This window comes from Salmo salar, chromosome ssa15, assembly GCF_905237065.1.
Source record: "Salmo salar chromosome ssa15, Ssal_v3.1, whole genome shotgun sequence".
Lineage (NCBI taxonomy): Eukaryota > Metazoa > Chordata > Actinopteri > Salmoniformes > Salmonidae > Salmo > Salmo salar.
In genome coordinates, this window is record NC_059456.1 from 27,421,105 (window position 1) to 27,436,713 (window position 15,609).

The 15,609-nt window shown below is 39.7% G+C and overlaps 1 protein-coding gene across 3 annotated transcripts in view; it reads left to right on the forward strand.

Annotated features, from left to right (window-relative positions):
* Positions 1 to 4,931: 4,931 nt before the first annotated feature.
* The window catches only part of lin28b (lin-28 homolog B (C. elegans)), a 38,933-nt gene continuing 28,255 nt past the window's right edge, over positions 4,932 to 15,609 (forward strand). The window contains exons 1-2 of one of the 3 annotated variants that reach the window (XM_014143892.2): positions 4,932 to 5,142; positions 5,912 to 6,102. In XM_014143892.2, coding sequence (XP_013999367.1) covers positions 6,025 to 6,102 — 78 coding nt within the window. In that variant the 5' untranslated portion in view covers positions 4,932 to 5,142; positions 5,912 to 6,024. Of the gene's footprint in view, positions 5,227 to 5,911; positions 6,103 to 15,609 lie in introns of all 3 variants that reach the window. The other 2 variants (XM_014143891.2, XM_045695591.1) reach the window with 2 other exon arrangements.

A 15,609-nucleotide genomic window follows, 5' to 3' on the forward strand; every position in this document is an offset into this window, starting at 1 on the left:
TTGGAACACTCTATAATTAAAAAGGCAACACACTCCATAATCAATGTTGCTTGTATGGCAAATGTCTCCATTTACCTTCGACATTGTGTTAAATTGTAGTGCCATATAATAAAGGGTGTTTAAAGGAATGTTTCAATTTAAACTGTAAAAGTTCCTGCTGTTTTATTGCAATCAATGACATGGCCTATATTGATACTTGATGAATAACAGTTTCTGAGCAAAAAGCTCTACTACTTTTACATTCAACCATCGGAGTCTTTGTAAATATATATATTTTTTTTAACTATCGACTCGTTCTCATGGACTGTCAGTCATTGCATCCATAGCTCCATCCACGAATTTAAGAGTTGTTACATTTCCCCAGGCCCCACGTCTGAGTGCAAGGGTCAAGCTGTTGAAATGACAGATTGTGCCTTTAAATAAAGGTTGTGTCTTATTTCCAACTGGCCTATGTGTTGTTTTCAATTCTTTGTAGTCATTGGCGTTTTAGTTTAATGTATTAGCCTAAACCCTCAAGTCTACCTGGTAGGGTTGTTGAAGGAGGGTGTTTTCTAAGATATGTTAGGAAAGCTGATAACATAAGTCAGTTAGTGTAAACCTTAGTGCATGCGCCTCCATTCCAAGCTATAAAACAGTTTTTTTTTTTCATGACAAAATAATAGAAATGAATTTGTAATCTAAAAACCAGCATAGCTTTATGTTTTGAGGAAGAAATCAAAATGACGTAGGCCTACGGTTTGGCTTTCGTCCTCATAAATATTTAGGTCGTGTAGGCCTATAATAATGGAAAACACTAGGCTAATTATTAATGTATTAGAAACAAACAAATATTTTAAGAGTATCACTGTTACCTTGTCTGTCAACAATCATTATTTCCTCTGACAAATTCAGACAAATCTTCAAGGCTTATCCCGCACGCAGGTCCACTTAAATTACAGTGTCTATAAAATATTCAGCGATGGAAAGTCTGCTTCAATCCGCCCGGTAAATAATCTACCGGCAACCCGCAGATAACCAGAAATGCGATTGTAAATATGCCGGTACCGGTAATCGACGTGCATGCTTGAATTCAGTCCACTTCTTTTCGGCTGTAGCCTATGAGCGTGTGTCACTTTGACAGTTTCATTAGTTCAGCACAACAATACAATCAAGTGGACAAAGACATTCGATCAGAACGACGGGTTAATTTGTCCACAGCAGCACGTCTGAAGACAGAGAAAGACGAGGATGACAATGGCTGTTCCGTCGCTCACAGGTTAGTGAATGATCTTTCGGAATATACATTGGTAGACCTTATAGGCTATCTCTCAGCAGCATTATGAATGCTGTCATGGTGAACACACCTGTTCAACACGGCAACAGTTGGGTATAATCAGACTCAATGTGGTCGATATTGTCACCACTTGGAAATGCCATTCCATTGTCCTCTATAGGAATTGTTAGCATATTTAACATTGAACTTCTTGTTTTAGTTAACTAGAAAACAAGATGCATTATTGGGTAGTCCTATCAAATAGGCTATGCATTCTATTCTCAGATCAAACTGTTCCGGTTCAAGGTAGTTTAAAACCAAAATGCATGTATTTTTCCATGCATTTGGCTTTTTTTGTTAGGTACCTGAAGGAATTAATGAAAACATTCAAATCAAACAAGCTAGCGCGGTTTAGCCTATTTCTAAACAAACGTGGCCATAGGAAAACAATTACTGACCATACCTATATTTTTACAATAAAATGACGAGAATTCGTGCACAGGCGCTATTCTTTGTTCTATGCCAGGTTTCTGTAAATAGTTGGGCTTTCCCAAGCCAATTGCGTCTTTCTTGCCGGGGGCGGAGAGAGGCGCTTCTCACTCATGTTACCCTCTGACGTCACTGATATTTCATTCAAGTATTTGTCGACTTTGTGTTCTCCTATTTAACATTTATCTCAAATCACATAGCAGCATATGTCGTTGAATGACTAACTCTTAAATAAACAACAGAAAATGTAGGCCATGTGATTCATATAGTTCACACCACTTTCTAGAATGGATTTGTCAATGGGGATTTTCAGATGTCTCTTAAATGTTTTGGGCGTTAGCCTACTCAAAGTAAAGACGTATCAGTTTAAACCTTTGTATAAGTATCCCCATTTGACTCTTATGTGGGGATACTTTGATTTGAATTGTGTAAGCCTACAATTGATTAATTTAGGCTATTCAAAGAATTTCCATCTCTATTGTAGTCTTAAATCCTAATACAGGAAAGAGTTCAATTGGATTGCATTTCAAATAAATAACTCTTATTAGAACGAAAAGCTCGTTTAAAAACATTTCATTTAATCTAGATAGCTAGGGTTGGTTTGCTCAAACAAAACACCTACATGTATGGGCGTTTTACAATCCTTATACTTTACATTTTCGTTTACTATAAATGTCTCTTAACGAATGTTACAAGTAAGACAAGAAGAAAGGGACTTTCTTACATGAAACCAAGTAAAAATGTGCATATGATTGAAATGTTTCCCAGGTAGACAAAAGTAAATAATCTCATTGAAATAAACGCATGATTAGCTGGTAGGCCTATGTCCTAAACAAATTAAATGAATAAATAAAAAAAAAACACAAAAAAACATTTACCTTTTGCTTGTAAAATGCTGTTAGACTCCCCAACACACATTTCCTTCCAACAGCCTGGCCTGACCTATAGCTATGTCAACAATGTTACGTCTTTCCTAGCAGTGGATATATAAAAGTGAGGTATTGCTGGCTGGAATACATGTTAAAACGTCGAAATAAACCCCAGCACTAAAAGGAGAGAGGAATTGAATAAACCCTTTGAACTCTATTGACAAAAATGCAGGGTATAGAGGAGGCAAACTTCCTTCCCTTTGGGAGCCTGGTTGGTGAGGTGTGGGGGTTGGGTGGGGTTGACTAGGGTGAAGGAGTCCACCAAATCTCGGGTTGGTATGTTACTATTGAAAAAAAGCTGAGAAAGCTCTGGAATCTCGATTTGGGATTTATTTACCTCCTGTGAATGTGTCAGTACATTTAGGATAATTTTGAACGGTGTAGGCTACTTCTGATCTGTTGGTTTGGCTATGGTTACATTCTTATTTCTCAGTTGACTTTAAATGGTTAACTTTCTTATTAAATCACTTATTTTATGTCCATAAGCTTTTATTTATGGTGAGAATCAGCTTTATTCGCAAATAACATTTACATGTTGCCTATACCAGGAATTTTACCTGTTGAAATGGTGCTGACAACAAGAATATATACAGAATATAGACAAAATAATTGACACAATCTACAGATTATATTTCTACTCTTTTATGCAGCATTTTAGCTTTTGTAATGTAGGCCTTACCAGGGGATGTGAACCATATAGAATCATAATGTTATTATTGTAGTCTTCAAATGATAGGCTTAGGTTAGCTCAGATATGTAAAATACAGTGCGAGCAGGCCTATTAGTCTACGATTGTGGGTGATAACATAGCTCTGTCCGATCAGAAAAAGCCATACTCGGGATGTGAGTGAGTCGATAACATCCGACACAAGTGGCCGGCCCTGTGACCCAAGCCATAATTTATGTTGCCACTGTGGAGGCCTCCTCACCAGATTTTCAAAAACAGAATTTGCGCGGGGGTTGGGCGGAGACGGTGGGGGTAGGGGTAAACTCATGAATTCCGGAGGGTGGGCTCGTTGGGGTTGCTATGCTGTTGGGTGGGGATGGGTTGTTGTTGATTCATTCCTTCCCAACGTGTTTTCCCCCATTCACAAGTGCTACCACTTCATTTTTTATCAATGGAAATATTTGCAGTGTATTAACCATATTGATAGGCTACTACTCCAAATGAAACAAATATCCTATTTACATTTTAGTTCTTTAGCAGAAGCTCTTATCAAAAGCGACTTATAGGAACAATTAGGGTTAAGTGCCATGCTCAAGGTCATACAAACAGATTTTTCACCTAGTCGGTTCGTGGATTTGATCGAGCGACCTTTCGGTTACTGGCCCAACGCTCTTAATGGCCCCGCAAGGCTACCTGCCTTTACTTTACTCTAAATGTATCTTCCATTTTGTATTCTAGATATTCAATTGAAGGCCTCCACTTGTTTGGTGTTTGCGTTCTACTACTCAGTCTCATTCCAAAGACCTGACATTGTCCTGGTTTCCACCATTGGAGCATAGTAGTTTACGCAAGAGGAGGAATAGGGGGCTGGCCATGTGACCAAGCACTCAACGTAAATCAATTGTCTAAAATGCATATGTGACATTCTAGCTTATTTTATTACTCAAAGGCTAGAACTGACTTGCCTAGTTAAATAAAGTAACTTTAAAAAAAATGGATTCTAATGTGTATTATTTAACGATATGTTGAACGAATTAATTTGCCACTTTAGTAAGTGCAGCAAAAAATGTGTCCAGCAAACAAATGTAATCTATCAATTCAACTAAACGCCTCAATTCAATCTCAAAGCGATTTTCTATAGGTCTATTTTACCACATGTATCTCGGTGAATCGTAAGGGCTTAGGAACGTAGAAAATAAAATGTAGTACTAGTGTATAAAATAAGCAGAACAACAGGTTTAATATTTACTACACCAGATGTTTGTTTGCATTCATTAGGTTGTTTCACAGTCTTTATAGTTCCAATTTAGTGCATTCGCTGCTGTTATTCAAATGTCAGCTATTACATTTTAGAAACAGATTTGGCTATTAAAAATGGTATGAAGCAGGCGAAAACCAGGCTGACCATTAAGGCAGAAGGCTACTACTGCCTTTCACACAACTCTTGGCCGGAGTTGTTACATTTGAAGCAAGATATGGCATCCTTCTTTAATAAAGGTGTGTTATTGTGAGGACACGGCTGACCACTTGGACCTAATCGGTTCCGAGTCAGTTTTCTTCGCTGCACTACCGTCCCTAGATCAGTGGTAAAATTAGTAGCAAGAAAGCATGTAATTGACAAAGTCACGTGTCTAGTACTGGCAGAGGCACAGCCAGTAAGCGAGTGAGAGAGCAAGCGCACGAAGTGGATTGAACGAGGAAAGGGTTGAAGGAGAGAGAAATGACAAAATATCAAAAGAGGGAAAGCACGCTGTACCATGCGAGCTAAATTTGTGACCGCTGGAATTGAGGATGTCGGATTAATGGTGACTATCATAACCCGTTTTCGCAGAGGAAGCTTTTCGATTGGAACTTTCGAACAGAGGGTCCGCGGGGAAACATGGCCGAAGGTTATTCTCCAATTATTTGTAAAAAAAAAAAAAAAAATGGTCCTTACTTTTTCCTTCTGATGGTATAGAGGAGGGCTGCGACGGGCTATTGTTACATATAACATGTTATGTAGCCTACCGCCCACGATTATTGCCATGTGAAAATACATATTGGGGTCTTGTTGGAGTTGTTTGTCAACGATAAAGAGCGTATTGTGCCCAACAGGGGCTTGCATGGTGAACCATGTGTGTACACCTGCCCTTAGAGTTCCATACAATGCTGGTTAGTAACAGTGGTAGATGCACGTAAATATGTTCCAGAAGTTACATCAGTGAGCTTGCACGTGCAAGGGAAAATCGACCAATCAATCGCATATCGCCGTGCGCCATACAGTTAGAAGCCCCAGAAGTAGCCTGTTTTACACCGCTTTGCGTGATGTTGAAATCATTCTACCATGCACCAAAATCGTTACGTGGAGACGAATTCTAGCAAAGATGAACATCACATCGGCCAGTGGCGGGGATTCCCCTGCCGCTTAGGCTATGGAGATTTCCAACCAACTGGGCTCCATAAAAGTTGTGTAAAGGTTACTACTAGGCCTACTAACTGCGCAGGCACGGCTATAGGTTAAATACATATGACACATCCACACTCGTCTATCAATACATAGCCTACTGTAGCTTACTACTTTCATATGCCTTTTAGGAGGGGCGGGTAAAGGTGGCGGAGAAGACGAAGCCAAGTCGACGGAGCAGGAAGAGCGAATTCGGCCCCAGCTTCTGTCAGGAACAGGCCACTGCAAGTGGTTTAATGTTCGAATGGGGTTCGGATTTATATCAATGACCAGCAGCGAGGGGAGCCCCGTAGACCCCCCTCTGGACGTATTTGTTCACCAAGTAAGTTCCCCGAACGAGAAAACCCATGTAGGTTGACATTGTGCTGCTATGGGCATTGGGCATCTCCCTCTTTGGTGCAGTCTTTTACCTTGTACGTTGGAGTCTCCTCCACCTTGTTGATGGAAAGCAATGAGTCAGTAGGCTTGATCAAGCAGCCTAGGCCAATTATTTCTAAATGAGAAATGACTCGATTTTATAGTTGTATTAACCTTTGTCCTTGCTTGGCAATAACATCACGTGTTATTGCGAAATAGTGACCTTTTTGTAGGCCAGAGTGTTGGTTGCAACGTGTAGCCTATGTTTTAATTGACCATTTGTCCAAATGTGTTATTTTGTATCATCGTGACGTTTCCCTAGCATGTAGGCTACAGGGCACACAACAACATGCTGTGGTGTTTCCTTAATAAAGTGGCACTATCCCTGTCCGAACCCTGACTCTCCCTTGAACTGCACAGGAGAACGCTTGTATGACACAGTTTTTTTTTAATTGCCTCATTGACAGGGAGAATATGGTTGATTGCCCACCATATTGGAAACCATGCAAAAAGACTGAGTAACTGTTAAAAACACTCAGTTGATTGTGTTCATACAGCTTTTTCGTTGAAAGATACTTTTGGTAGTGTTGTGTATGTGGATACCTGCTCGTTGAACATCTCATTCCAAAATCAGGGGCATTAATATGGAGTTGGTCCCCCCTTTGCTGCTATAACAGCCTCCTCTTCTGGGAAGGCTTTCCATTAGATGTTTGAACATTGCTGCAGGGATTTGCTTTCATTCAGCCACAAGAGCATTAGTGAGTTCGGGCACTGATGTTGGGCGATTAGGCCTGGCTCGCAGTCGTCGTTCCAATTAATCCCAAAGGTGTTCGATAGGGTTGAGGTCAGAGCTCGGTGCAGGCCAGTCAAGTTCTTCCACACCGATCTTGAAAAAAACATTTCTGTATGGACCTCGCTTTGTGCACGGGGGCATTGTCAAGCTGAAACAGGAAAGGGCCTTCCCCCAAACTGTTGCCACAAAGTTGGAAGCACAGAATCGTCTAGAATGTTGTTGTATGCTGTAGGGACCTAGCCCGAACCATGAAAAACAGCCCCAGACCATTATTCCTCATCCACCAAACTTTACAGTTGGCACTTTGCATTGGGGCATGTAGTGTTCTCCTGGCATCTGCCAAACCCAGATTTGTCTGTCGGACTGTCAGATGGTGAAGCATGATTCATCATTCCAGAGAACACGTTTCCACTGGTCATGAGAACAATGGCAGCGAGTTTTACACCACTCCAGCTGATGCTTGGCATTGTGTATGGTGATCTTAGGCTTGTGTAGCTGCTCGTCCATGGAAACCCATTTCATGAATCTCCAGACGAGCAGACGAGCAGTTCTTGTGCTGACGTTGCTTCCAGAGGCAGTTTGGAACTCGGTAGTGAGTGTTGCAAAGAGACGATTTTTAAGCACAATGCACTAGAGGTCGACCGATTATTGGAGGGCCAAAAAAAGCCGATACCGATTAATCTGCCGATTTAAATAAAACAATTAAAAAAAAACATTTTTATTTATTTAAATTTGTAATAATGACAATTACAACGATACTGAATGAACACTTATTTTAACTTAATATAATACATCAATAAAATCAATTTAGCCTCAAATAAATAATGAAACATGTTCAATTTGGTTTAAATAATGCAAAAACAAAGTGTTGGAGAAGAAAGTAAAAGTGCAATATGTGCCATGTAAGAAAGCTAACGTTTAAGTTCCTTGCTCAGAACATGAGAACATATGAAAGCTGGTGGTTCCTTTTAACATGAGTCTTCAATATTCCCAGGTAAGAAGTTTTAGGTTGTAGTTATTATAGGACTATTTCTCTCTATACGATTTGTATTTCATATACCTTTGATTATTGGATGTTCTTATAGGCACTTAAGTATTGCCAGTGTAACAGTATAGCTTCCGTCCCTCTCCTTGCTCCTACCTGGGCTCGAACCAGGAACACATCGACAACAGCCACCCTCGAAGCAGCGTTACCCATGTAGAGCAAGGGGAACAACTACTCCAAGTCTCAGAGCGAGTGACGTTTGAAACGTGCACCCCGCTAACTAGCTAGCCATTTCACATCGGTTACACAAGCCTAATCTTGGTAGTTGATAGGCTTGAAGTCATAAACAGCGCAATGCTTGAAGCATTGCGAAGAGCTGCTGGCAAAACGCACGAAAGTGCTGTTTGAATGAATGCTTACGAGCCTGCTGGTGCCTACCACCGCTCAGTCAGACTGCTCTATCAAATATCAAATCATAGACTTAATTATAATATAATAAACACACAGAAATATGAGCCTTAGGTCATTAATATGGTCGAATCCGGAAACTATCATCTCGAAAACAAAACGTTTATTCTTTCAGTGAAATACGGAACCGTTCCGTATTTTATCTAATGAGTGGCATCCCTAAGTCTAAATATTCCTGTTACATTGCACAACCTTCAATGTTATGTCATAATTCCGTAAAATTCTGGCAAATTAGTTCGCAACGAGCCAGGCGGCCCAAACTGTTGCATATACCCAACTCTGCGTGCAATGAATGCAAGAGAAGTGACACAATTTCACCTGATTAATATTGCCTGCTAACCTGGATTTGTTTTAGCTAAATATGCAGGTTTAAAAATATATACTTCTGTGTATTGATTTTAAGAAAGGCATTGATGTTTATGGTTAGGTACAGTCGTGCAACAATTGTGCTTTTTTTTGCAAATGCGCTTTTGTTAAATCATCCCCCGTTTGGCGAAGTTGGCTGTCTTTGTTAGGAAGAAATAGTCTTCACACAGTTCACAACGAGCCAGGCGGCCCAAACTGCTGCATATACCCTGACTCTGTTGCAAGAGAAGTGACACATTTTCCCTAGTTAAATAAATGAATGTTAGCAGGCAATGTTAACTAAATATGCAGGTTTAAAAATATATACTTGTGTATTGATTTTAAGAAAGACATTGATGTTTATGGTTAGGTACAAGTTGGAGCAACGACAGTCCTTTTTCGCGAATGCGCACCGCATCGATTATATGCAACGCAGGACATGCTAGATAAACTAGTAATATCATCAACCATGTGTAGTTAACTAGTGATTATCATTGATTGATTGTTTTTTATAAGTTAACTTTAATGCTAGCTAGCAACTTACCTTGGCTTCTTACTGCATTCCTGTAACAGGCAGGCTCCTCATGGAGTGCAATGTAAAGCAGGTGGTTAGAGCGTTGGACTAGTTAACCGTAAGGTTGCAGATTGAATCCCTGAGCTGACAAGGTAAAAATCTGTCGTTCTGCCCCTGAACAAGGCAGTTAACCCACCGTTCCTAGGCCGTCATTGAAAATAAGAATGTTCTTAACTGACTTGCCTAGTTAAATAAAGGTGTAACTTGAAATCGGCCCTAATTAATCGGCCATTCCGATTAATCGGTCGACCTCTACAATGCACTTCAGCACTAGTTGAGGAGATGGTGGGGTTGGAGGGGAGAGTTGAGGGTGGGGTTGAGGAGAGAGTTGGAGGGGAGAGTTTAGGAGAGAGAGGGAGGGAGTTGGTGCTGGGGGAGAGTGAGGGGGGTCGGAGTTGTGGGGGGGAGTTGAGGGGCCGAGTTGGGGAGAGTTGAGTGGAGAGAGAGAGAGGGTGTTGGTGAGGGGGCTGGGTGAGAGTTGAGGAGGGGGAGAGAGAGGGAGGGAGACAGAAATAATGAGCTGCTTCCATGTCGACCTTGGAGAGATCTTCCTGGGGGGGCCAGGCATCGGGTTCCTGTCCAATCACTTCCTCTGTGTGTGCATGTGTGATTCTTCATCAGCTACTACTCTATCAATGAACTGCACACTCCTACACAGCCTTCTGTATGCGGTGTGTGTGATTTACATTTCCTATTTTGGAGGTGCAATAGATGAAGCTTTTAGTAAAAAAAAAAATAACGGAAATGAGTCAGCTTTTTCTACTTCAGAAGGGATGCTACAAAGCAGGATCAAGGAGTAAACCAGCTTACTTGCATACATATTCTGATCTAGCTTTTTATATTGCAGAAAAATAAGCTTGAAATGGGCATGATCTAATTGATTTGACAAACAAAAATCCAGGTTTACTGTTTTTAATGAACCAGAAAATCAGTAGTTATTTCTGTTTGCTTATCAAAGGTATCTGGCTAACTCATTGATCCTGCTTTGTAGTACACCTCTGGTTCGTTGGCCATTCCTATGGGGGAAAGAATGGGGTTTTGGGATAAACGCTGAAAATAAGGTCTGAGGTTAACACAGGCTTAGGCGATCTTAAATGTTTTGTTCTATGAGATAATCTGTCAGTTTACATGACCTTTATGGATTATGACCTTTATGAATTATGACCTTTATGAATTATGACCTTTTATGTGCTTGTTTTGATTACATAAGTGCTTAGCTGATTAGAAGATTATCTCATGTCGCAGCTCTTGCCGTGTTTGCAGACATCCCCCAAACAAACAAAAACCGACTCTTGGAGAATGAGTTCCCAGCTGGTTAGGGTTGGGCATTTGAATACTCTAATAGAGGTTTTATTTTTCGAACACGAGGCCCGCACTGGAAAAAATATGTGCGCATTTACCTATATATAAACACAAGATGTAAAGTGTTGAACCTATGTTTCATGAGCTGAAATAAAGACATTTAGCATGTGCACAAAAAGCTTATTTCTCTCAAATTTTGTGCAAAAATGTGTTTACATCCCTGTTAGTGAGCATTTCTCCTTTTCCAAGATATGCCACACCTGTCAGGTGGATGGATTATCAAGAAGCTGATTAAACAGCTTGATCATTACACAGGTGCACCAATAAAAGGCCACTCTAAAATGTGCAGTTTTGTCACACAACACAATGCCACGGATGTCTCAAGTTTTGCAGGAATGTCCACCAGAGCGGTTGCCAGAGAATTTAAGGTAATTTCTCTACCAACATCATTTAAGAGAATTTGGCAGTACTTCCAACCAGCCTCACAACCGCAGACCACGTGCATGGCCTTGTGTGGGCGAGCGGTTTGCTGATGTCCCCATGGTGGGGTTATGGTATGGACAGGCATAAGCTACGGACAACGAACACAATTGCATTTTAGCGATGGCAATTTGAATGCACGAAAATACCGTGACGAGGTCCTGAGTTGCATTTATTTTTTTAACTGTCTGTGACCAACAGATGCATATCTGTATTCCCAGTCATGTGAAATGCATAGATTAGGGCCTAATACATTTATTTCAATTGACTGATTTCCTCATATGAACTGTAACTCAGTAAAATCTATGAAATTATTGCATGTTGCGTTTATTTTTGTTCAGTATAGATTGCAACAATGCCTAATTTATCATAACCATTACAGATGACAAATCTGGTCAGAAAGCACATTTTGCAATATTCTATTTTAAAATCGGACATATCGAGTGCATAGAGGAGTTCTGTATCTATAATTCTTAAAATAATTGTTATGCTTTTTGTGAACGTTTATCGTGAGTAATTTAGTAAATTGTTAGTAAATTCCCCGGAAGTTTGCGGGCGGTATGCTAGTTCTGAACGTCACATGCTAATGTAAAAAGCTGGTTTTTGATATAAATATGAACTTGATTGAACAAAACATGCATGCATTGTATAACATAATGTCCTAGGAGTGTCATCTGATGAAGATCATCAAAGGTTAGTGCTGCATGTAGCTGTGGTTTGGGTTTATGTGACATTATATGCTAGCTTGAAAAATGGGTGTCTGATTATTTCTGGCTGGGTACTCTGCTGACATAATCTAATGTTTTGCTTTCGTTGTAAAGCCTTTTTGAAATCGGACAGTGTGGTTAGATAAAGGAGAGTCTTGTCTTTAAAATGGTGTAAAATAGTAATATGTTTGAGAAATTGAAGTAATAGCATTTCTAAGGTATTTGAATATCGCGCCACGGGATTAGACTGGCTGTTGCGTTGGTGGGACGATTTGGTGCCACCTACCCTAGAGAGGTTAAGAAGGAAAGAAATTCCACAAATTAACTTTTAACATGGCACACCTGTTAATTGAAATGCATTCCAGGTGACTACCTCATGAAGCTGGTTGAGAGAATGCCAAGAGTGTGCAAAGGGTGGCTACTTTGATGAATCTCAAATATAAAATATATTTTGATTTAACACTTTTCTTTGTCACCGCATGATTCCATATGTTATTTCATACTTTTGATGTCTTCACTATTATTCTACAATGTAGAAAATAGTCAAAATAAAAAACCCTGGAATGAGTAGGTGTCCAAACTTTTGACTGCTACTGTATATTCAGCCAATAAAAGAGCAAGTGCAGGACCTCTAATGCAGTAACGTTGAAGCGATCTGACTAATATTACTTAGCCAACCAGAAGTAAGAAGCTAACGGTAAATGGAACCTACCTCAGCAGGAGCAAAACAAAATAGACTAAGTTCACATATCTTTAGGCTACATATCTTTTCACAGAGTAGGCTACTGAGACAGGCAGTAATGTGGCGCTCAGTGGTGAGGCTGAGGCAGGCTGCCATGTATGCAGAGGAGAAAGAGGTTAGTACAGGGGTTCTCAAAGTTGGGGTCCACTAAGAGAATTTGTACTAATTTTTATCAAGCATATGTTTCAATATTAGATCTCCACATGGTCTGTCATCTGATCTCGATCGTCCACTGGAGTTTATAGTTTACTCTTTACCCACCTTTTCTTTTACCATTACAAATCAAATCACAGTTTTATTGGTCACATACACGTGTTTAGCAGATGTTATTACGGGTGTAGCGAAATGCTTGTAAAACTACATTGCTGATATTCATACAGAATCATAAATAATATTCAAATAATTCATGTGAATGTGATTATACGATCATCTGTGTGCTCCGTTGATGTCTGTCTCTGCGGCGCTTGATTAGTAATGCCTAGGAATACAAATGTGAACATTGTCATTCGATAAAAGAGATCTATTTACAGAGTTGATGATTTGATCCAATTCATCATTACAACTGATTGAACAGTCGCTGATGCTACACGGTTCTCATATTCCCCCCCCCCTTTCAGGGGTATAACATTAGACTTGTACAGCTAACAGGCTAGGTGTTTGTAGATGGACTGAGGTGAATGAACCTACAGCAGCCAAGGTGATAATGGCTGGAGTCATTTTGGCTTGTTTTTGCTGTTCTCCAAATTAGCATTTTAAAGTGTTTTTTGTATAGAAATGCAGTAAATGAGCTTCAACTTTAAAAAATAATTGCCTAGTTCCGGACCTTACTGAAACCCTACTTATGCCCCTTTGTGTGTGTGTGTGCGCGTGTGTGTGTCAGCTTTCCAACATTTCGTAGCAACTATGTCATAAAACTGATTTCAAGTCAGGCAAGTGTGGAACTGTGTGTTCTCGCGTGGGGGTTGTTCCTTCAGGCATTCTTTTTAAAAGAGGAATTTGTTTAAAGACAAAAAAGGGAAGGGGCCTGATTTGCTGTTCTCCCTCTGCTGGGGATCAAGTCTAAAAACGTTGAGCATGGTGTGCTGCTGTACCGGCCCTTCCTCCATCGGAAACCTCCAAGTGTGTGTGTGTGTTTGCACAAGTGCATGTGTGTTTTTTTGGGGTTTGTTGTTGCCTTTTCTGCTGTTCCTGCCTGGTCCACTCCGTAATAATAGTTGAGCACTTGGAGGTTTTGTGTGTTTGCATGTGTGTGTGTTTGTGGCATAGCAGAGGTTAAAATGGGCCCCTAGTGAGATTAACCTCTGACCCGTGTCACCGTTTGGCATTCAAGCCCCACCTCTCCCCAGTCCCTGCCTCTAGATACCCAGTATCAGGCTTTGTCTCTAGTGCTACAGCCACACACCATCCTTCTTCCCACCTCCCCCCTCTTTACTTCAACGCTTCAAAAAACGCTTCCTTTTTTTTAGTAGGGGATGTATTGTATTGTCTAGAACACAGAGATGCTTCGCGGAGGGTTTGGTTTTGGCAGTGCTTCTGAAGAAGCTTGGTGGATTTGAATGCATCTTTTATGTACTATGTTTTTGTGAAATTGTATAAAGAGACATTTTGTATTTCAATGTAATAATGTTTACTTTAGTTTGTTTACTTCAGGATAATATATATTTTTTTATAAATATTTTGTTCTCAATGACCTAAGACCCTGGATCAAATACTCTAACAGAATAGAGTTCTTGGTTTGTGTTATTTTGTCATTGTCAAGTTGCATTTCCCTTGAAGTTATGGAAAGAAATTGGAGCAACAAACTGTTAAGACCATTCAATTTCCCAGCTTAGTTAGCAAGTAGCCACAGTATACTTTTTCATGTTTTTATTACCAATAGTTTGTTTACAGGGCTTACATTGATAATTAGTTTTGGTCATACATTTACTTATTGCAGAACCTGAGTACTAAATGCTGTTTTAATGCAACCAAAGCTAGCATTTAGATAACATTTAGCTAGCATTCACCTTGCATTTAGCTAGCAATGACCACAAGCCTTTATGATCTCAACCCATCTGGTGGGTTTTATTGTTTTAGAAACAGAACATGTATGAAAATAAATGATATACCCAAGGGCTAAAGATAATTACTGAGGAATAAACAGAAAGGGAAACCACAGCTTTTATAATTGTGTGTAAAAAGGTCAAGCCAGTAATTTTTCAATAGTTCTGAAGTTTGATTTTGATAATAGGCAACTTGTTTCCGAAACCATCTCTAGTCGTACAAATCCAGTCGCTGTCTAAAGTTTGTTTTATGTGCCCAGATTGAATGAATCCAACAGTAGGTTTAATTCTGGCTATTTCCAAGTTTAATCGTGAACATTGATCCATCTTAGTTTATATACCGATGATATTTAACTTTTTTTTATGAAGACAAAGTATTGTCAATGAAACCAAATGAAAGCCGTGATAGGATAGCTGCAGGTAACAGTCATTTCCTTTTCCTAGTGGTTCTTAAAGAATACACTTCAGAAATATCTGAAATGGCTTTACTGCTTTCTTTTATCATAATCAGTGTTGTGTGTGTGTGTGTGTGTGTGTGTGTGTGTTGCATGGACCTGAAGTTGTTATTCGTAACGCTGTCAACCAGTCATGATGTAACCGGCTCAATCACCAGTCAAAAAGCAATATTTTTAGTGTTTAAAAACATATACAGTTGAAGTCGGAAGTTTACATACAATTAGGTTGGAGTCATTAAAACTCGTTTTTCAACCACTCCACAAATTTCTTGTTAACAAACTATAGTTTTGGCAAGTCTGTTAGGACATCTACTTTGTGCATGACACAAGTAATTGTTTACAGACAGATTATTTAACTTATAATTCACTGTATCACAATTCCAGTGGGTCAGAAGTTTACATACACTAAGTTGACTGGGCCTTTAAACAGCCTGGAAAATTCCAGAAAATTATGTCATGGCTTTAGAAGCTTCTGATATGCTAATTGACACTATTTGAGTCAATTGGAGGTGTACCTGTGGATGTATTTCAAGGCCTACCTTCAAACCCATTGTCTCTTTGCTTGACATCATGGGAAAA